Raw genomic sequence first — 23,765 nt, 5'->3', positions numbered from 1 at the left:
TGGTGAGGCCATGTTTGAAGTATTGTGTGCAGTTTTGATCACCTCACCGCAGGACAGATGTCAATAAGATTGAAAGAGTGCAAAAAAATTGCAAGTATGTTGCCAGGTCTGGAAGACCTGAGTTATAGGAAAAAGGCTGAATAGATTCGGACTTTATTCTCCGGAGCGTAGGAGAATGAGTGGAGATGTGAGAGAGATATACAGAATTCTGAGGAATATAGATAGAGTAAATGCAAGCAAGATTTTTTTTTCCACTGAGGTTGGATGAGACTAGAACTAGAGGTCACAGGTTAAGGATGAAAGGTGAAATATTTCAGGGGAACCTGAGGGAAATTTCTTCACTCAGAGGGTGGTCCAATTGTGGAATAAACTGCCAGCAGAAGTGATATATACGGGTTCAATTCCAACATTTAAGAGAAGTTTCTATACGTACATAGATAGGAGGGGAATAGTTAGCTATGGTCCAGGTGCACGTCAATGGGACTAGGCAGAATAACAGTTCAGCATAGACTAGATGGGCAGAAGGGCCTGCTTCTGTGCTGAAGTGCTCTATGACTCTAGAACTACAGTCTACAAAGTTTTATATGTATATACGTGCAGGTTTCTCAGAAGACTAGCATCGGGTACAGTGAGTAATTAGGAAAACAAACACAATGTTCAGATTTTTTGCAAGGGAAATTGAAACAAATAAATGGGAACAGTTTGCAGTAATATGGGATGTTGAAACTTCATCTGGAGTACTTCCTACTTAAAGGGCAGTTGATAATAGATTAAAAGCAATTCAGGGCACTCTCACTAGACTAATCAGCAGATGAGAAGCAAATGCTATACTTGTAGCTGTTGGAGTTCAGAAAGATATATGGTGGTCTTGATAAAAATACATAAAATTCTGAGGGATGTTCCGACAGCCTAGAGATGAAGAGGATATGTGCTCTTTTTGGAGAATTCTTGAATTCTTTTCTAGAATTAAATGTGACCACTTAAGAGCAAGGTGAATTTTTTTTTATTTCAAAAGGTTACTAATCTTTGGAACTCCCCTTAACGAACTCTCTCTATCAAACTTTCTGTCTCAGTCACTCAATCATTAATGGAAAAAGAGTATTTATAAGGCAGAGTTTCAAGAAGAGATTGATAGAAATTCTTGATAAGCAAGGGATTGCAAAATTACTGCAAGAAGACAGGAAAATGTAATTGAAGTTGTAATTAGTTTACACAAGCTGGCTCGAGTGATTGAGTGGTTACACTTGTCTATAATTTACATGAACTGTATATTTGATGCAGTTGGTTAGCATTTTGAAATTAGCTCACAAAAAAGAGTGTATGCTCAATGAGGATTCAAGAACCAAAGAGAAGCAGCATGAATTTAGAGTTAGAGGAAAAGCATTGAATTGAGCAGGAAATGGAAGCCAAGCATGTTGAACTGAATATCCAGAGTATAATGGTGCTGTAACGGAAGAACGGGTGGAAGAGAGTGGAACAGGTGGAACAGAAAAGATTTTGTTGAAAAGCTAAGGACATGAATAAGGACCAGTTTATTTCAGAAAGTTTAGGAGATGGGAAAACATATGAGTCAACATGTAAGAAGGTGGATTTGGGATTTTTGGCAATTAGGAAGGCTTCTACAAATTAAGACTTCATAGTTTCTCCACTTAGTGGTTTTCAGCGTGGATAATTGCACAATATGACTTCTTGTAAGGCTTTTAAGGATTATTTTATGGAATTTGCTCAGTCATTGTTAAATTTCTGGCTAGTGTTCAAGAAGTGTAACATCTGCTTCTCACTTATAGTCCCAGCTAGAGCAGCACTGAAGAAAAGGAAGACTGGCAGAAAGTAGAGAACATTTAAAATATTACTATTCTTCTGTGGTGTTGAGTGTTACTGTAAAGGTCAACTGTAATACTCCAAGTTGTTAGATTAGGAATGCCCTTAGGAAATTAGGGAGAATCTGAAAATTCTTCAAAAGCCTATAACGATACATAAAAATAATACTAACTTACAGTTGTTGGCCAAAATCTAATATAGACGAATGAGATGTGTCTGGTCCTTCAGTTTATTTGATTTATTTTTGAGATGGAATGCAAAACAGGTCCTTCCAGCCCTTCGAGATGCACTGGCCAGCAATCCCGATTTAATTCCAGCCTAATAAGGGGACAATTTATAATAACCAATTAACCTACCAACCAATTCACCTTTGGAGTGTGGGAGGAAACCAGGGCACCCAGAGGAAACCCATGCAGTTATGGGGAGAACATACAAACTCCTTACAGACAGTGGTGGGAATTGAACCTATGTCGCTGGTACTGTAAAGTGTGCTAACCACTATGCTACCATGCTTGTATGGCTATGTATTTTTCTAACAGCTATCAACAGCCCTCATATAGTGCTGTGAAAGCACAACTGTTGTTTCTCTCTTTGTTGATCCTTGAATGAGTAGTAGGTGCTTCTGATGCTCTGCCAGAGAGAGTGGAGGAAGAAGATGATAGCAAGATTTAAGAGGCATTTAGGCAGACACGTGAACAGACAGTGAATAGAGGGATACGGATTATGTATAGTTTAAATCTGCATCGTGGTTGGCACAGTCACGATGGGCCAAAGGGCATGTTCCACATTGTTCCATGTTCTTTGAGCTCCTGCTCAGTGGTTGTAACCTTAGGTCTGAAGCAGATGTTGTACTTTGTCAGCAATACAGTCATTGTCCAGTGTGCCTGAGAGGTTGCCTTTCAACGTCTGCTGGAAGATCATAAAATGTAATTCCTCTCTGGCACCTTGTGTGCACTGGTCTGCTTAACCCTGGTTAATGTGATTTCACCTCTGAAGTCTGAAACCAGTTTATCCTTTGAACTTAGAGCCTGCAAATGATCTCGGGCACTTTGATGTGAAAATTCTGGTTAAAAGTAAGTAAATGATTTTAATAAAAATGTTAGAAATTCCTCATTTCAATGTGAAATGTAATAGTCAGAATTTGAAACACAAAGAAGACTAAAGTCCAGCCGCATCATTCTTATTGCTAACATCTGTATTGTACTGTCTCAGTACTTTTATATTTGTGTGCTGTAGCACTTTTTTTATTCGCAGTTATTTTGTAAATAACACTATTCTTTGCATTTCTGGTCAGATGCTAAATGCATTTCATTGGCTTTGTGTCTGTACTCGGCACGATGACAATAAAGCTTAATCTAATCCAATCTAATCTAATCCTAAACGGGGAATAATCATTGTATGTTGATAGATTTATAAATTCATAGAGGTATACACAACACTGTATCAGATCCTTGAGCCCAGCTCATCCCTGTTACCCCCAATATGCCTATCTACACTGATCCTATTTGGCCCAAGACCCTCTCGAACTTCCCTATCCATGTACTGTACTTTTCCAGATATATTTCAAATGTTGTAAATCTATCAGTCTCTACCACCCCCTCAGACAGCTCACTCCAAGCATCCATCTCTATGTGTAAAAAAAATTGCCCCTTAGATCCCTTTTAAATCTCCCCCATCCCACCTTTAAGCCAATGCCTTGTGGTTTTAGATTTCTCTATCTGGAAACAAGACTGTGATTACCTCCATCATCATTTTGCAAACCTCTCCCCTCAAAACAATCACCTTCAGTCTCTGTCACTCTAGGGAAAGCAGGTGAAGCTGATCCAATTGCTCCTTGTAACTCAAGTACCAAAGTTCAGGCAACATCTTGTGAAACCTTTCTGCAGCCTGTCTAATTTAATCACATGCTTCCAATAGGGTGTTCACTAGAACTACAAAAGGTATTCCAGGTACAGCCTAACCAATGATTTGTGCAACTGTACCATGATGCCCCTACTCCTATATTCAGTACCTCAGCAGAGGAAGTTCAAAGTAAATGTATTATTAAAGTATATATATGGCACCATAAACAACCCCGAGATTTGTTTTCTTGCAGGCATACTCAGACAATCCAAGAAATTTAATAGGATCAATGAAAGATCACACTCAACAGGGCGGATAAATACTCAATGTGCAAAAGACAACAAACTGCGTAAATACAAAAGGGAAAAAAGAAACGAGGAATAAATAAATAAGCACTAAATATCGAGAACATGAGATGAAAAGTCCTCGAAAATGAGTCCATAGGTTGTGGGAACATTTCAAAGATGGGGCAAGTGAAGTTGAGTGAAGTTATCCCCTTTGCTTCAAGAGCCAGATGGTTGAGGTGTAATAACTGTTCCTGGACCTGGTAGTTTGGGCCCTGAGGCTCCTGTACCTTCTTTCTGAAGGTAGCAGCGAAAAGAGAGCATTGCAATGGTGGTGGGAGTCATTGATGATGGATCCTCATTCCTGCGACAGCGTTTCTGTGTAGATGTGCCCAGTGGTGGGGAGGGCTTTACCCATGATGGACTTAGCCATACACACTATTTTTGTAGGATTTTTCATTCAAGGGCGTTGGTGTTTCCATACCAGGCTGTCATGCATGCAGTAGAGGCGCTGCTGTGCTTTCTTTGTAATTGCACTTGCATGCTGGGCCCGGCTAGGTCCTATGAAACACTGAGGCAGGCATATCATACCACCTCTTCACCACTTTCAGGGAACCATGTACGTGCATCCCAAATTTTATTTGCTTAAGAAGCTTAGGGCCCTGCCATCCACAATGACTGAGCGTACACCTGGTAAGGCCCCAGGGATTTATCCATCTTTATGCGCTTCAATACTATCAACACCTTCTTCATTGTAATGTCCATATGCCTCAAGATATCATAGTTCTCATCCCTGAACTCATTCCTTTTCCATGGTAAATGCAGATGAGAGGTATTTATTTAAAACTTTGTCTGTCTCTTGTGGCTCCACATACAGATTATCCAAACTGACTTTTAAGGGGATCTATTGTCTCCCTTGACTCCTTTTTGTTCTTAATGTACTTACAGAATGTTTTAGGATTCTCCTTTACCTTAGTTTCCAGAGATATCTCTTGCCTCTCTTTCCTCTCCTAATTTTCTTGGTAAGAATATCCCTATAATCCTTTGAGAGACTTGATTTATCGCAGATGCCTATATTGAAGTATGCCCCCTTTTTCCTGATCAAAGCTCCTCATGTACCATGTTCCTTGATTCTGCCAGCATTGCCCTTCACTCTGAAAGGAACATGCAGACCTTGAATTCTCCTTATCTTGCATTTAAAAGCCTCCATTTGTCAGACATCCTTTACTTGCCTGAGAGCCCCTCCCAGTCAAACTTTGCAAGTTCCCATCTAATGCCATCAACATTCAGACTTTAAATTGTGAGCCAGTGCTATCTTGAAACTTATAGAATTATGGTCTCTTTTATTAGAGTGAAGTAGTACTGCCTTATTTCACAAAATAATTGCATTATTTGAGGAAAATTGTTTTATTTGAAGCTGCAGAGCAAAAATAACTACCTTCAGATATATGATAGTGAAATAAAGCCCAGGTGAATTTTCACATGGTTATATATCAAACTTTTATCACCTCCTCTTCATAATAATTCATAATTCATTTTGTCTCTTCGAACTGGGGTGCCATTCTACTTCTTCTGAGTACTCGCAGCTTCTAGACATACCAATTACACAAGATAAATGACCTGGATGAGGAAGTGGAGGGATGGGTTAGTAAATTTGCTGATGACACAAAGGTTGGAGGTGTTGTGGATAGTGTGGAGGGCTGTCAGAGGTTACAGCGGGACATTGATAGGATGCAAAACTGGGCTAAGAAGTGGCAGATGGAGTTCAACCCAGATAAGTGTGAAGTGGTTCATTTTGATAGGTCAAATATGATGGCAGAATATAGTATTGATGGTAAGACTCTTGGCAGTATGGAGGATCAGAGGGATCTTGGGGTCCGAGTCCATAGGACGTTCAAAGCAGTTGCGCACATTGACTCTGTGGTTAAGAAAGTGTAAGGTGTATTGGCCTTCATCAATTGTGGAATTGAATTTAGGAGCCGAGAGGTAATGTTTCAGCTATATAGGACCCTGGTCAGACCCCACTTGGAGTACTGTGCTCAGTTCTGGTTGCCTCACGACAGGAAGGATTTGGAAACTATAGAAAGGGTGCAGAGGAAATTTACAAGGATGTTGTCTGGATTGGGGAGCATGCCAGGTTGAGTGAACTCAGCCTTTTCTCCTTGGAGCAATGGAGGATGAGAAGTGACCTGATAGAGGTGTGTAAGATGATGAGAGGCATTGATGGTGTGGATAGTCAGAGGCTTTTGCCCAGGGCTGAAATGGCTGCCACAAGAGGACACAAGTTTAAAGTGCTGGGGAGTAGGTACAGGGGAGATGTCACGGGTAAGTTTTGTACTCAGAGAGTGGTGAGTGCGTGGAATGGGCTGCCGGCAATGGTGGTGGAGTTGGATACGATAGGGTCTTTTAAGAGACTTTTGGATAGGTACATGGAGCTTGGGAAAATAGAGGGCTATAGGTAAGCCTAGTAATGTCTAAGGTAGAGACATGTTCGGCACAACTTTGTGGGCCGAAGGGCCTGTTTTCTATGTTTCTATATCCTAGGCTTCTGTGCTTTTATTCATGCAGATGTTGCCCTGCCTGATGCCACTTGAAAATCATGCTCAATTAAACTTCCAAATAACCTTTGAGCTTTAAGTTGATTGAACAATTCCTAAATCATAAATCTCTTTAGGAAATAATGTTTGGAAAGTGAATGTTGCAATCACATGAAACTGTTTTGGTTATTAGTTTACAGAGAAGGAAGGCTAGTAAAAAAGTGAATGTGATTGTGTTACCAAAACATTGATAAGGACAGGGAGGTTGAATATGAGAGTAGCCAAGCAAGAAATATTGAACAGACTATAAAATTTCTACAGAGATATAAAAAGTAAAGTAAAACTGGAATATGCTAGATACATTCAGCAGGTTAAGCAGTTTATGAGGGAAGAAACGCAGAGATAATATTAAGCTAATGTTAATATGGATCCCTTGCAGACTGAGACAGGAAAAATTGTGCTGAGGAATGAGACGCTGGAATGAAAAAAAATCAAAAATGCTGTGCGGCTGTCTTAATGGAGTAGAGCAATACATCTAAAGTGAATAAGGAGCTAAAAGGAATATGTATTAGGAAACATTACTGTTGGAGAAAATAATGGCAGTGAAAGATGATAAATACCATGTCATAGTGATCTGCATCCTAGGATTTTGAAAGAGGTGGCTATGGAGAGGGTGGGTGTGCTGGTTGTCCACCTTTCCACATTCTATTGATTCGAGTATTGTTCCCATACATTGGAATATAGCAAATGTAAACAACATCCAATAGGGAAGGGAGTGTAAAAGCTAGTAGAAAATTGCTGTAATTTACGTTGAAGAAATGGTAACAGGGCACTCAATAATATTACGAATGGGCAGAGTCAATGTAAATTTATGAAAAGGAAAATTATGCTTCACATATCTGTTTTATCAGGTTGTAACCAGCAGAACAGATAAAGTGAATCAATACACCATGTTGTGTATTTTGTCTTTGGAATGCCTTCCATGAAGTGCCATGTAAGAGAATATTAAACAGAATGGGAGTGCATAATATTCTGGATAATATGTCGGTGTGAATTGAGGTTAGTTCAAGTAAGAGGAAAAAGAATAGGAACAAATGAGCCTTTTACAAATTGGGAGGTTGTGACTAACAAAGTGCTTCAGGGATCAGTGTGTGGGTGGGGTGGGCTCTAGCTATTTACTGTCTTTAACAATTTCGATAAAGTAACCATGTGTAATGCATCCAAATTTGCTGTAGAAAGGCTTTGGTAGACATAGGTAGGTTAACCTAATGAGGAATGACGTAGCATATTGAATATAAAATTCCATATGTTCGTGATGCAGCCTCCTCTACATTGGTGAGACCCACCATAAATTGAGGCTTCATTTTGGCGAGCACCTCCACACCATTTGCCACAAGCGGGACTTCCGAGTGGCCAAGCATTTTAATTCCAAATCCCATTCCTGTTCCGACATGTTGATCCATGGCCTCCTCTTGAAGCCACCCTCATGGTGGAGGAGTAACACCTTATATTCCACCTAGATAGCCTCCAACCTGATGGCGTGGATATCAAGTTCTCCTTCTGGTGAACAAATTCACTCCCTCCCTCTATTTGCCATTCTGACCTTTCACTTCTTCTCACCTGCCTATTACTTTCCCTGGATCACCTCCTCCTTCACTTTCTCCTGTGGTCCACTCTCCTGTCCTTTCAGATTCTTTCTTCTCCAACCCTTGACCTTTCCCACCCACCTAGCTTCACCTATCACCTTCCAGCTAGCCTCCTTCCCCTCCCACCCCACCTTTTTATTCTGGCACCTTCCCCCTCTCTTCTCAATCCTAAAGAAGGGTCTCGGTCTGAAACATCAACTGTTTATGCCTTTCTATAGATGCTGCCTGACTTGTTGAGTTCCTCCAGCATTTAGTGAGTGCTGCTCAGAAATATAATAATGAAAAAATATGAGAGATTGAGAAGGTTGATCCCTTACAAAAGGAAATACTTGGGAGAGCTAAGCAAATTAACTCCAGATGATGGATTTATTGCATGAGAGGGCGGATTAAGCAGCTTGTGCCTATGTTCTCTAACATTCATACAGGTGATTACATATCAGATATGTGCTGAAATTTGCAAATTTCTTATGTACTTGGTTATATAGATGCAGTGATCGCATTTCCTCTGGTGTCTAGAACCAGCAGCCACAACCACAGAATAAAGGGTCAGTCATTCAAAACAGAGATAAGAAGAAATTTCTTTACTCGGAGAGTAACGAGTTTTGGGAATTCTCTAACCAAGGCGGTTGTGGAGATTTATTATCTCAGAGTAGTCAATGCTAGCAAATTTGTTTAGATATTAAGGGAATCAAGAAATATAAGGTTAGTGCAGGAACAGGCCGTTGAAATAATAGATCAGCTGTGATCTTATTAAATATAGAAGAGCAAGCACAAGGGGCTGAATGGCCTGTTGCTCCTCCTGTATTCTGTGTTTGAAGAATGAGATGAAAATTGAAAGGGAAGTCCTGTGCCCACTATCATTGGAGTAGACCAGCTTGATACACGGCTTGTCTCTGTGCTGTGACCATTGTTACCATTTCTGGAAATCTGTTAATGCTACCAATGTTTTGAAGGTCATGCTCTGGGACTCCCATTTATTTCTCTCTGTGGAGAGGGCAAAACTGTAAAGACGCTTGAAATTAATGACGAGGAAGAGATTGGCAGATGATTCGGGAGAGGATAAAATCTATAACAGTAAAAGAAACGTTATAACTGCAGAGCAAAATAATTTTGAATTACAAAAAATAATGTGTATTGGGGGGTATTTGTGGTTAAGATAATATCAGAAAACAAAATTAAGAAATTAAAGGCAATTAATGTGAAATTTGAAGTACTTGCTACAGAAGGTAGAAATAGATGGTTTTGATCCACTGGTCAGTGCAGAAAGTCAGCTGCAGAATGACTGTTAAGAAATAAATATCTGTAGTATATGAAGAACAATTGATAAATTGAAAAATGGGGAATTGGTGTGGGACTGTGAGAGGGATGGGCTTGGGTGTGAACAGAAGAGACCAAATACCCTAGGTGAGAACATCAAGATGTAGAATCTCATAGTGAATTTGTGGAGCTGATTCATGGAGTTCTATACAGCTTACGCAGCATTTTGCCCCTAGTGCATCTGGATGGCAGCAGAGAACAGGCAGCACACATGGTTCATCTCCAAAGTACTCGGTACACTTCCATAGCTGGCGATGGAATGGCTATCAGACAAAGCATTTCCAAAGCTTATGCCATGATATAGCCTGTCTTTCATCACCACCAAGATGAATTTTTATTCCATGCAGAAACACTTGAGCTGCAAGGCCAGTTGATAATAGCAGCACACACAAAACACTGGATGAGGGAATTAAATGCAGCTTTTCCAAGTTTGCGGATGACATGAAGCTGGGCGGCAGTGTTAGCTGTGAGGAGGATGCTAAGAGGATGCAGGATGACTTGGATAGGTTGGGTGAGTGGGCAAATTCATGGCAGATGCAATTTAATGTGGATAAATGTGAAGTTATCCACTTTGGTGGCAAAAACAGGAAAACAGATTATTATCTGAATGGTGGCCGATTAGGAAAAGGGGAGGTGCAACGAGACCTGGGTGTCATTATACACCAGTCATTGAAAGTGGGCATGCAGGTACAGCAGGCGGTGAAAAAGACGAATGGTATGCTGGCATTTATAGCGAGAGGATTCGAGTACAGGAGCAGGGAGGTACTACTGCAGTTGTACAAGGCCTTGGTGAGACCACACCTGGAGTATTGTGTGCAGTTTTGGTCCCCAAATCTGAGGAAAGACATCCTTGCCATAGAGGGAGTACAAAGAAGGTTCACCAGATTGATTCCTGGGATGGCAGGTCTTTCATATGATGAAAGACTGGATGAACTAGGCTTATACTCGTTGGAATTTAGAAGATTGAGGGGGGATCTGATTGAAATGTATAAAATCCTAAAGGGATTGGACAGGCTAGATGCAGGAAGATTGTTCCCGATGTTGGGGAAGTCCGGAACGAGGGGTCACAGTTTGAGGATAAAGGGGAAGCCTTTTAGGACCGAGATTAGGAAAAACTTCTTCACACAGAGAGTGGTGAATCTGTGGAATTCTCTGCCACAGCAAACTGTTGAGGCCAGTTCATTGGCTATATTTAAGAGGGAGTTAGGTATGGCCCTTGTGGCTAAGGGGATCAGGGGATATGGAGGGAAGGCTGGTACAGGGCTCTGAATTGGATGATCAGCCATGATCATACTGAATGGCGGTGCAGGCTCGAAGGGCCGAATGGCGTACTCCTGCACCTATTTTCTATGTTTCTATGTTTCTATGAACTCAGCAGGCCAGGCAGCATCTATGGAAATGCGAATACGGTTGACGTATTGGGTCAAGACCCTTAATCAGGACTCTTTTCCATAGATGCTGCCTGGCCTACTGAGTTCCTCCAGTATTTTGTGTGTGTTGCTTTGGATTTCCAGCAGCTCCAGACTTGCTGATGTTTGTGGTCTTATTCAGTACTTCACATTGTCCATCATCTGTCTGACCATTGTCCATTCTGTGAGATCTTACTGGCTGTCCACTATCATTCAAACCCCAAGACAAAAACACCATAAAATAATAGAACAATTAACTCAGTCTTTGTGTTAGCATGTCCCAGGATTTGAAAATTCAGATATTTATGGAGAAATAACTGAAGACCCCAAGGTCAAAAGCTCTACTATGATATTAAGTTAAAAAGACGATGGAAGTAAACCCATAATATTTCTGATGGCACTTTACTGAACATAAGAAGATGCAATTTTATATCTGGCCATGCCGTTGTTAAAGCAACCTTAAGGGCTTGTTGCCTTAGCTGAATTTAATACTAAGTCTTAAGAGCAATAGAAAAATGACTAAAAGGTCACTGTTCAAAAATAAAACTTGAATAGATTGAATAAAACTCAGTATTTCATTAACTGTTATCCTCATTTGGCATATTATTATCACTTTGCTTGAATAATTTGTTGAATTATTAGTTTTTCATCCTTTCTATCAATAATGAGACTGCTGTGAGCATCTCTTTAGTTCACCTGCTTTGCCTGATCAAAACAGTCCACCTTTTGTCAGTGCCCTAATTTGCAAAGCCTTTGGATGAATTAATAATAGGAATTTAACTCCTTTAGGAAAGATCATTTCAAATACTTTTTGTGCTTTTCTGCTTCATTACAATTGCTGCATCTTTGAAGTTATTCAATTAAAGCATTGTTGGTTGTCTGAGCCTTCCAGCTCTCGGGAAAGAGTGATGGCTTTCTGATGTCAAATTTGAAAGAGGTCATCATATTGATCCCTAAATTTTCGAGAAAGAACAGACAGCAAAGGCTTTTTGTTCAAAATTTCCCTATCTTAAGATGAATTCAATACTGCTGGAAACATCTCCCTGTTTCCCTGAAGGAACTGCCATTAAACTGAACCTCTTGTTAAGACCAACAGCAGTCGACTTTCACAGGATGACTTTAATGCTGAGGTCCATCTCTCAGGAACTCCACTGCCTCTCTGCTTCCATGCTGCTTCTGTAACATCTCCATAGAGCAGTGGTTTCCAACCCGGGGTCCATGGACCCCTCGGTTAATAATAGGGGTCCATGCCATAAAACATATTGGGAACCATGCCATCGAGTTCTCGAGGGATGCAGAGATCCAGACCATCAACTGCCCATTTACAATCATCTTGCATTAATCCCATATTTTATTCTCCATACACTCTCATCAATTCCCTTAAATTTTACATACAAGAGGCAACTTGCAGAGGCCATTTAACCTTGCAGAATCACAGAGAAGCAGAAGCTCAGAAAAGCAGAATTTCAGAGTAGCAGAATCTTTGCAAATACATTGAAGAGAATGCAGTAACCAAAGACTGATGAAATGACAAATGGTTGTAATTAATGTGATGTCATCCCAATTTGCATCTGGGATATATTCCAGGCTTGTTTGTTTGGTAGCTTGTGATGGATAACCTCTTGTTTTACTTGACAGCTAGATTCATCGAGCAAAAATGGTAGACCTTCCCAAGGTGAGCTTCATGGGTACCCAAGAGGATCCAGACAGACTTTGAACTTGACGCAAGTATGCTTGCCATGGAAGCCAGAGGTGAGAGTCAGAAGCAGAATATATGACATTACCATGCATAAAACTAACCATGAGTCCTTTGTAGTTGCACTTAACAGTTAATTCCAATTAGGCACCCCATCCCATCTCTCCTCTGATGTTTACAGAAGAGCCGTGAAAACATTCAGCAATTGACCATGAGCCAATAATGATGGATGAAACATAGAAACATAGAAAATAGGTGCAGGAGTAGGCCATTCGGCCCTTCAAGCCTGCACCGCCATTTATTATGATCATGGCTGATCATCCAACTCAGAACCCTGCACCAGCCTTCCCTCCATATCCCCTGATCCCCGTAGCCACAAGGGCCATATCTAACTCCCTCTTAAATATAGCCAAAGAACTGGCCTCAACTGTTTCCTGTGGCAGAGAAATCCACAGATTCACCACTCTCTGTGTGAAGAACTTTTTCCTAATCTCAGTCCTAAAAGGCTTCCCCCTTATCCTCAAACTGTGACCCCTCGTTCTGGACTTCCCCAACATCGGGAACAATCTTCCTGCTTCTAGCCTGTCCAATCCCTTTAGGATTTTATACGTTTCAATCAGATCCCCCCTCAATCTTCTAAATTCCAACGAGTACAACCCTAGTTCATCCAGTCTTTCTTCATATGAAAGTCTTGCCATCCCAGGAATCTATCTGGTGAACCTTCTTTGTACTCCCTCTATGGCAAGGATGTCTTTCCTCAGATTAGGGGACCAAAACTGCACACAATACTCCAGGTGTGGTCTCACCAAGGCCTTGTACAACTGCAGTAGTACCTCCCTGCTCCTGTACTCGAATCCTCTCGCTATAAATGCCAGCATACCATTTGCCTTTTTCACCGCCTGCTGTACCTGCATGCCCACTTTCAATGACTGGTGTATAATGACACCCAGGTCTCGTTGCACCTCCCCTTTTCCTAATGGGCCACCATTCAGATAATAATCTGTTTTCCTATTTTTGCCACCAAAGTGGATAACTTCACATTTATCCACATTAAATTGCATCTGCCATGAATTTGCCCACTCACCCAACCTATCCAAGTCACCCTGCATCCTCTTAGCATCCTCCTCACAGCTAACACTGCCTCCCAGATTCGTGTCATCCGCAAACTTGGAGATGCTGCATTTAATTCCCTCATCCAAGTCATTAATATATATTGTAAACAACTGGGGTCCCAGCACTGAGCCTTGCGGTACCCCACTAGTCACTGCCTGCCATTCTGAAAAGGTCCTGTTTATTCCCACTCTTTGCTTCCTGTCTGCTAACCAATTCTCTATCCACATCAATACCTTACCCCCAATACCGTGTGCTTTAAGTTTGCACAGTAATCTCCTGTGTGGGATCTTGTCAAAAGCCTTTTGAAAATCCATATATACCAGATCCACTGGTTCTCCCCTATCCACTCTACTAGTTACATCCTCAAAAAATTCTGTGAGATTCGTCAGACATGATTTTCCTTTCACAAATCCATGCTGACTTTGTCCGATGATTTCACCACTTTCCAAATGTGCTGTTATCACATCTTTGATTTCTGACTCCAGCAATTTCCCCACCACCGACGTTAGGCTAACCGGTCTATAATTCCCTGGTTTCTCTCTCCCTCCTTTTTTAAAAAGTGGGGTTACATTAGCCACCCTCCAATCCTCAGGAACTAGTCCAGAATCTAACGAGTTTTGAAAAATTATCACTAATGCATCCACTATTTCTTGGGCTACTTCCTTAAGCACTCTAGGATGCAGACCATCTGGCCCTGGGGATTTATCTGCCTTTAATCTCTTCAATTTACCTAACACCACTTCCCTACTAACATGTATTTCGCTCAGTTCCTCCATCTCACTGGACTCTCTGTCCCCTACTATTTCTGGAAGATTATTTATGTCCTCCTTAGTGAAGGCAGAACCAAAGTAATTATTCAATTGGTCTGCCATGTCCTTGCTCCCCATAATCAATTCACCTGTTTCTGTCTGTAGGGGACCTACATTTGTCTTTACCAGTCTTTTCCCTTTTACATATCTATAAAAGCTTTTACAGTCAGTTTTTATGTTCCCTGCCAGTTTTCTCTCATAATCTTTTTTGCCCTTCCTAATTAAGCCCTTTGTCCTCCTCTGCTGAACTCTGAATTTCTCCCATTCCTCAGGTGAGCCACTTTTTCTGGCTAATTTGTATGCTTCTTCTTTGGAAATGATACTATCCCTAATTTCTCTTGTCAGCCACGGGTGCACTACCTTCCTTGATTTATTTTTTTGCCAAACTGGGATGAACAATTGTTGTAGTTCATCCATTCGATCTTTAAATGCTTGCCATTGCATATCCACCATCAATCCTTTAAGTGTCATTTGCCAGTCTATCTTAGCTAATTCACATCTCATACCTTCAAAGTTACCCCTCTTTAAATTCAGAACCTTTGTTTCTGAATTAACTATGTCACTCTCCATCTTAATGAAGAATTCCACCATATTATGGTCACTCTTACCCAAGGGGCCTCTCACGACAAGATTGCTAATTAACCCTTCCTCATTGCTCAAAACCCAGTCCAGAATAGCCTGCTCTCTAGTTGGTTCCTCGACATGTTGGTTCAAAAAACCATCCCGCATACATTCTAAGAAATCCTCTTCCTCAGCACCTTTACCAATTTGGTTCACCCAATCTACATGTAGATTGAAGTCACCCATTATAACTGCTGTTCCTTTATTGCACACATTTCTAATTTCCTGTTTAATACCATCACACAACTCCCACCAGCGTTTTCTGCCCCTTAGTGTTATGCAGCTCTACCCATATCGATTTCATATCTTCCCAGCTTATGTCCTTCCTTTCTATTGCGTTAATCTCATCTTTAACCAGCAACGCCACCCCACCTCCTTTTCTTTCATGTCTATCCCTCCTGAATATTGAATGGATATTGGATGGTGTTGTATAACTGTATTACATAAGGAAGTGCATGAGTCACTGCCACTGTTTCAGCTTTTTTAGGGAAATGGTGCATGAAGTGTTAAAAAACAGAGTCAAGAATTTCTGTTTGAGTCAAATTTTCGCCAAGCCCATACATATTTTATCTAACTACAGACAAAATCAAGCTTTATAATAGATCTCCTTTTAGAATCAAATTACATTTTGTTTTGAAGTAACCTTCCTCGTTTTGGTTATTTTCATTCTATGTCAGTATAATTACTCTTTGTAACAGCTGCTGTTCCTTCTTTGGATGATTTGCAAAGACATAAATGTTCGTTTGAAGTCTTTCTGTGTATGACCAATGTAAATGCCATCTTTGAGATTGGCTGTGAGGGGCAGGTTTATATTTACTCAATCAGAAATGAGGACAGAATTATATCCCCAACATTCTCGCTCTTAAGTTCATTTATGTTTACTTTTCTCTAAACTCAAAGTTGCCTAACTCTGTGAACCTGTGATGACATCTGTTTGTGCCTTTTTGATTGAATCTCGTCCTTTTCTTGTTTTCCGCACTGTACAGTGTGGACCTTGGGCCTTGGCTTAGATCAGGGTTTCTCAATAGGGTTCTGCGGAACACTAAGAATTTTGTGAGAGATCGTGATTTAAAAAAAAACACGTTTTTTGAACTTTGCACGACACTAGTGCTTACAGTGGTGGGCAGTGACCGAGCAGCACTGTTAGTAATTTTGCTGGACTTCTCCAAGCCTAGTATAGCAGTGCACAGTAGGACCATGTTTTTGATGCAAGATGGGGGAGGCCGTTAATAATTAGTGCGTGCTGTATTGCACAGAGGGGAGGACGGTATGCTGATAATTGGTGAGCACTGTATTGTATAGAGGGGAAGATGGTAGGCTGATAATTGATGAGTGTAGTATTGCACAGAGGTGAGGATGTTAGGCTGATAATTGTGTGTGTTGTATTGCACAGAGGGGAGGATGGTAGGCTGATAATTGTGAGTGTAGTATTGCACAGAGGGGAGGATGTTAGGCTGATAATTGTGAGTGTAGTATTGCACAGAGGGGAGGATGTTAGGCTGATAATTGTGAGTGTTTTATTGCACAGAGGGGAGGATGTTAGGCTGATAATTGTGAGTGTGGTATTGCACAGAGGGGAGGATGTTAGGCTGATAATTGTGAGTGTTGTATTGCACAGAGGGGAGGATGGAAGGCTGATAATTGTGAGTGTAGTATTGCACAGAGGGGAAGATGGTAGGCTGATAATTGTGAGTGTTGTATTGCACAGTGGGGAGGATGGAAGGCTGATAATTGTGAGTGTAGTATTGCACAGAGGGGAGGGTGGAAGGCTGATAATTGTGAATGTTGTATTGCACAGAGGGGAGGATGGTAGGCTGATAATTGGTGAACGTTGTACTGAACGGAGGGGAGGATGGTAGGCTGATAATGAGCACTGTATTGCACCGAGGGGAAGACGATGTGCTGATGGTGAGCACTGTATTGCACGAGGGGAGGATGGTAGGCTGATGAGGATTGTGAAGTGTATTTTCGAGCATGGAATGGAGACCTAACTTGGACTGTGATGTCAGCTTCTCCCTCACAAACTACCTCCCCCAACTTCCTCTTATGTGACACCAACTGACTTATGTGAGTGAACAAACTCTACTGGTGTAGTTGAAAATTGGAGGGAAATTTTCATTCTAAAGAAGAAATTTCTACATGCTAGGACTTAGCTGCTGGCCTGCCACTTTGCTGTTGTTGTAAATGTTGCAAAAGGTGGATTGTGTAGGGTAGAAGTGAATTAAATTGTGAAGATTTCATATTTGTTGTGGTTTTCTCATTTAGTTATTTATTATGCTGTTCTTTTTTATATTTTGTTAACCCCCGTGTTTTATAGATATATCTGACAGTCCAATCTTCTGAGTCATTTCACTGCACTCGTGCAATAATGGACACAAAAAAGTTCACCTTTACAAGGAAAGCTACTTATCAATGGGATTTTACATAGATTGGTGATCCAAGTTGTCCTATTCCATTGTGCCTAGTCTGTGGCAAACAACTTACAAACGCAGCAATGGCTCTAGCTGTCATAAGGGGGCATTGATGGTGGTTCCAAATGCAAGACACAGACACTGAAGTACTAGGAACAGGACAAGGTTTATCAAGAAAGCAAGAGGAGTCAGGAAGAAACGACACTGGACATGGACCCAGGCCCTGGACGAGACAAGGACACCGGGCCTGGACTGGGACTAAGACTAGGAAAGCGGGACCAGGACAAGGGACTTGGAACTAGGAGCCTGGGCTAGGACTCCAAGCCAGAGACTGGACAGGGACCCGGAACCTGGGTCTTCACTTGGGCTCGAACTCCGGATCTGGGCAAGGACAAGATGTGGCTACAGGACTGGACGTGGAACTCCTGCACAGGACGAGGCACATGGACAGGACAAGAACACAAAGACTTGACTTGGACAGGATGAGGTTCTTGGACTAGGCTTAGACAAGACAAGGTTCTAGAATGTGGCTTAGACTAGACGAAGTTCTTGGACATGGCTTGGACTAGACGAAGTTCTTGGACATGGCTTGGACTAGACGAGGTTCTTGGACATGGCTTGGACTAGATGAGGTTCTTGGACATGGCTTGGACAGGACGAGGGAACTCTGGCACTGGGTTGGGTGATGTACTCCTGGTCTGGGCGAGGTACTCCTGGGCAGGACATGGAACTCCAGGGCAGGACTTGGGTCTTGGACTAGGATAGGCTTGGCTCTTGGACTCGGCTTGGTTAGGCCTTTGGGTACAGAGCTAGGATTCTTTCTTGAAGCGCAGGGCCGGGACCTTTTCTGGGATGCAGGGCCAGGATCCGTTCTAGGACGCAGGGCTGAGGTGACTGCCAAGGTTAACTGCCAGGGATTCAGATGGGGAGGGGAAGGGAACAGTCCAGCATTGAATCCTTGATTTGCAGAGGTATTTATGTGTCAGCCCAAAATGAGAATCAGGTGACTCAATTAAGGCACCCAATGGAACAAGGGAAAAAAGGAAAACCTGGAATAAGAACCATGAACCGGAATGTGGATTTCATGGACTGGACCACAACACTAGAAAAATTGAAAAGACACTTAACTACAAATCACAGCCATGTTACATGTAAAAGTGCTGGTTATTTTAAATGGCTATTGGAATCTCAAAACAGAGTAAAGCTCTTGTTTAGATTAGATTATGAGGACACTCAGTCCTCATTTATTGTCATTTAGAAATGCATGCATTACAAAATGATACAACATTCCTTCAGAACGATATCACAAGAAAACATTCTGAGTCACAGTCAGTAAAAAGATTCCGTAAGCAAGTTACTTAGTAGCAGAACTTATTACCCGGAAAAGGGAAAGTGACACATTTCATGTGAACCTAATAATGCCAGCATGTAAAATTATAGTGGGTAAAGTTCTAGTGGGTAAAATTCTAGTACAAGATGCAGTATGAGAAAATGAAAAGGTTTCACTCTCAGACAGTACGATAAGTCAACGTATTGAAAACCTGTCACCTGATGCTGAAGAGGTTTTGTGTGATAAACTGAAAAACAACAGCTTCTCTATCCAGGTTGATGAGTCAACAGATTAAATTTCATCAATAAATGTCATGTTGTAGCATTTGTAAATGGAGACATTCAAGAAAACTTTTTCTGTTGCCAAGAGCTGCCCAAAACAAGCAAAGGCCAATCTTAATGTTTTGTCTTCATACCTGGAAACAAATGTTCTCACTTGAAGGAATTTTATTGGCAACTGTGTTGCTTTAGCTTATGGTCTTTAGTAACTTCACAATTCAAAGCTATCAATAATTTTTCATGTTGGAAATATTATTAATTAAAATAAATTTACAACTTTTAATTAAATCTACTGAGCCTACTTTTCATCATCATCATCAGGTGCCATGCCCAGTTCGAGCTTTGACTGCCATGGCCCACACACTCCTTTTTCGGGTCAAGTGGATCAATTCATTGGTATTCATTTCCAGTTCGCTGGCTGCTGTCTCCATCATCATTTGTCTTTCTCTTCCTCTTGCTTTCTTCCCTTCAATCTTTCCCATAATTACCGTGCATTCTAACTGCTCTTTCCTAATCACATGTCCAATGAAGTTACGTTGCCTTTTCATTATCTCATACATTATTTCTCTTTTTGTGCTTGCTCTGTTCATAAAATCCTCATTAGATATTTGTTTTGTCTATGATATTCTTTGCATCCTCCTCAAAAACCACATCTCTGCTGTTACAATTTGTTTCCTCACGTTACTAAATATTGTCCACATTCTGAGCCATATAACATAACTGGATAAACGTAACATTTCAGTACTCTGAGGCAGGTTGTCATGCCTAGTTTACTGTTGGTCAGTATACTCTTCATTCTCGTAAAGGTGAATTTTGCTATCCCTATTCTTCTTTTAATGTCCAAGTCGCACCTGCTATCTGATGTCATCCAGCTTCCTAAGCAGCAAAAGTTCTGTACTTGTTTTATGTCTTCCTCATTTATTCTTAGCCTGCAGATAGGATTCTCCTTCTTTTTGGATATCACTATACATTCTGTCTTTTTGCAGATGATTGATAGACCCATTTTTGCACTTTCTTCAACAATTATATATATTAAGTTGTGTAGTTCTTCCTCCGTACTTGCAATTAACACAGTGTCATCTGCATATCCGAAATTATTGATGTTTTCTCCACCTACCTTTAGAAGAAATAAATCCAAATTTGGCTTAAGCCAGTTATTTAACCAAAATATATTATGTTTGCCTTATGAGTTTTTAAAATTTATGGAAGGGAAAGAAAGGTATTATTTTTAAGAAAGGTAAGCTAAGCTTAACCATCTTTTTTTTTCCAAGAAAAGTTGGCTTGAAATCCATTCTCTACTCAAAAGAGCATTGACAATTATTTTTGGATTATTGTATCTACAAATGACTAATCATGCTAAGTACTAGAAGCTGTAGATATAATAACTTTTTACGCAGAGGTTCCCTGAGACTTGAAAATTATTTCAAGGGTTCCTTCAGGGCAAAAAGGTTGAGAAAGGCTGGCTTAGATATTGCAGTACAGAATAAAACTGCAGCATCTCAGCCTGTGAGGTACTTTTGACACGTACTGATTTCAGCCAAACTGACTTGACGGTATTAGGACAAATCCAAGCCTACTTCAGTTCATTCACAGTGTTATACCCAAATGGTCTTGGAATTCTGGCTTGAAAGGGTTATTTTATCCAAACACATTCCATTTCCACCAGGTAGGTCTGATTAGATTTTTTGTGCTCATTCCCTGCATCAAATGTAATTAACTGAAGGGCCTGAAAGAGCATTTGCGTTTGACACAATGGTGCTACTGGTAAAGCAACCACCTCACACCTCCAGCCACTTGGATTTTATTCTGACTTCCAATATTTCATGTGTGGCATTTGCACATTATCCCTGTGACCTCATGGAATTCCTCCCACATTCGAAATGCATGCTGTTTGTTAGGTTAGTTGGTTAATGTAAGTTACCTTCTGTTTAGGTGCCTTTTGGGAGAATCAGGATGGATATAGTTACTGGCCATGTGAGGAAGAGTAGGATACAGGGACATAAAGCCTGAGATAAAGAACGGGATTGAGGAGATCAATTTCAAGGCCAGCATATACTGAATGGGCTGAATGTTCTCCTTGAAACTGTAAGGGAAGTAAGACCTCCCTCCCCCCCACACTCCACCCACTACAGATATTTATCAAGAGTGTTGAGTATGCAGGGCCCTTAGCATTGTCAGTGATCCCTCCATCCATCAAACAATCTCCTTAGCTCCCTACCATCAGGCAGGAGGTACCGTAGCATTAGGATGAGAACTGTTAATACAGGAAACAGCTTCTTCTCTCGGGCTATAAGACTACTGAACACCTGCCACCAATCAGATCTTATCATATATGAATAGTCAGTTGTGTTATACTGTTTACTTTTTAAAGTTCAAAGTAAATTTTATTATCAAAGTAGATGTATGTCACTATATACAACCCTGAGATTCATTTTCCTGCAGGTATACTCAACAAATAGTAATTATAACAGGATTAATGAAAGATCAACTAGAGTGCAGAAGACAACAAACAGTGCAAATGCAAATATAAATAAATAGCAATAAACAATGGAATCATGAGAAAATGAGACAAAGAGTCCTTAAAATGAGATCATTAGTTGTGGGAATATCTCAGTGATGGGGCTAGTGAGCATAGTTATCCTCTTCTGCTTAAGAGCCTGATAGTTGAGGAGTAGTAACTGCTCTTGAACCTGAAGGTGTGAGTCCTGAAGCTCTTCTACCTTCTACCTGATGGCAGCAGTGAGAAAAGAGCATGACCTGGGTGGGGAGGGTTACTGACAATGGATGCTGCTTTCCTATGACAGTATTTAATGTAGATGTGCTCAATGGTTGGAAAGGCCTGTATTGTATATGCCCCTTATTATTTGTTAATTTATTTGTGATAATGTTACATTATGTGTTATTTCAGTGAGTTATATGTACTGTGTTGTGCATCTTGGTCCGGAAAAATGTTGCCTTGTTTGATGGTATACATGAGTATGGTTGAATGACAATGAACTTGAACTTGAAATGGTCAACAAAACTATGTTAACTTCCAGATAGCAGAATCCTTCCAAACCAGTTGCCCAGGCCATTTGAAGATGTATACCATGCAATTCTATGTATAAAATCATTGGGTGCGAGTATTGATGACAGGGCTACCAGAAATTCAAGAATGTCAGGTGACAGAAGTGAGTCTAGTTGATATCACTAAGGAGAAGGTGCTTAGGAAGCTGGAAGGTCTAAAGGTAGTTAAGTCACATGTACCAGATGAACTACACCCCGGGTTCTTAAAGAGGTAGCTGAAGAGATTGTGAAGGCGTTAGTTGTGATCTGTCGAGCGTCACTAGATTCTAGAATGGTTCCAGAGCACTCAAAAATTGCAATTGTCACTCCACTCTTTAAGAAGGAAGGGAGGCTGAAGAAAGGAAATTATAGTCCAGTTAGCCTGACAAGATGTTAGAGTCCACTGTTAAGGGTGAGGTTTCAGGGTACTTGAAGACACATGACAAAATAGGTCAAAGTCAGCATGGTTTCCTTAAGTGAAAATCTTGTCTGACAAATCTGTTGGAATTCTTTGAGGAAATCACAAGCATAATAGGCAAACAAGGGTCAATAGAAACTGATCAACTAGCTGGTGTGTTCACTGACATCTTTAATTTCTCGCTTCAGCAGTCTGAAGTACCCACCTGATTCAATAGGCATTATACTGGTACCTGTGAAGAACATGGTAACCTGCCTCAGAGTACAGTAGCACTTACATCCACTGTGATGAAGTGCTTTGAGAGGTTGGTGTTGAAGCGCATGGAGAAGCAACCTGGATCTGCTCCAATTTGCCACTGGCACAACAAATGCCATTTCATTGGCTCTTCACTCAACCCCAGAATATCTAGTCAGCAAAGATGCATACATCAGGATGCTCTTTATCAACTACAACTTAGCATTTAATACTATCATCCCCACAAAACTCGTCAATAAGCTTCAACACCTTGGTCTCAACACTTTCTTGTACAATTGGATCCTCGAGTTCTTCACTTGCAGACACCAGTCAGTTCAGATTGTTGACAACATCTCCTTCACAATCTCCAACAGCACAAGTGCGCCACGAGGTTGTGTGCTTAGCCCCCTATTCTGCTTGTTTTATATTTATGACTGTGTGGCTAAGCACAACTCCAGTGCCATATTTGCTGATGACACTGCTATTGTTGCCCAAATCAAAGGTGGTGATGAATCAGCATATAGGAGGAAGATTGAAAACCTGTCACTCAATTTCAGCAAGACCAAAGAGCTGATTATTGACTTAAGGAGGAGAAAATCAGAGGTCCATGAGCCAGTCCTCACTGGGGGGATATTAGAGGTGGAAAGGGTCAGCAACTTTAAATTCCTCGGTGTTATCGTTTCAGAGGCTCTACCCTGGGCCCAGCATACAAGTTCAGTTATGAAGAAAACACAGCCTCACCTCTACTTGGAAGTTTGCAAAGATTCAACGTGACATCTAAAACTTCGACAAACTTCTATAGATTTGTGGTGTGGAGTATATTAACTGATTGCATCTGGGTTGGTATGGAAACACCAATGTCCTTGAACAGAAAATCCAGCAAACATTATTGGATATAGCCCGGTCCATCACAGATAAAGCCCTCTCCACCACTGAGCACATCTACATGGACAG

General features: G+C 41.0%; 1 protein-coding gene across 2 annotated transcripts in view; it reads left to right on the top strand.

Annotated features, from left to right (window-relative positions):
- LOC134353795 (N-acetyl-beta-glucosaminyl-glycoprotein 4-beta-N-acetylgalactosaminyltransferase 1-like) overlaps window positions 1-23,765 on the top strand; it is an 897,506-nt gene that overhangs the window by 437,718 nt on the left and 436,023 nt on the right. Inside the window, exon 3 of one of the 2 annotated variants that reach the window (XM_063062183.1) lies at window positions 12,495-12,608. In XM_063062183.1, the coding sequence (XP_062918253.1) occupies window positions 12,495-12,608 (114 nt within the window). The remainder of the gene's footprint in view (window positions 1-12,494; window positions 12,609-23,765) is intronic. The other variant, XM_063062184.1, reaches the window with a different exon arrangement.

The sequence above is a fragment of the Mobula hypostoma genome, chromosome 11 (genome assembly GCF_963921235.1).
Source record: "Mobula hypostoma chromosome 11, sMobHyp1.1, whole genome shotgun sequence".
In the NCBI taxonomy this organism is placed as follows: Eukaryota; Metazoa; Chordata; class Chondrichthyes; order Myliobatiformes; family Myliobatidae; genus Mobula; species Mobula hypostoma.
This window is presented reverse-complemented; position numbering and strand designations above follow the sequence as displayed.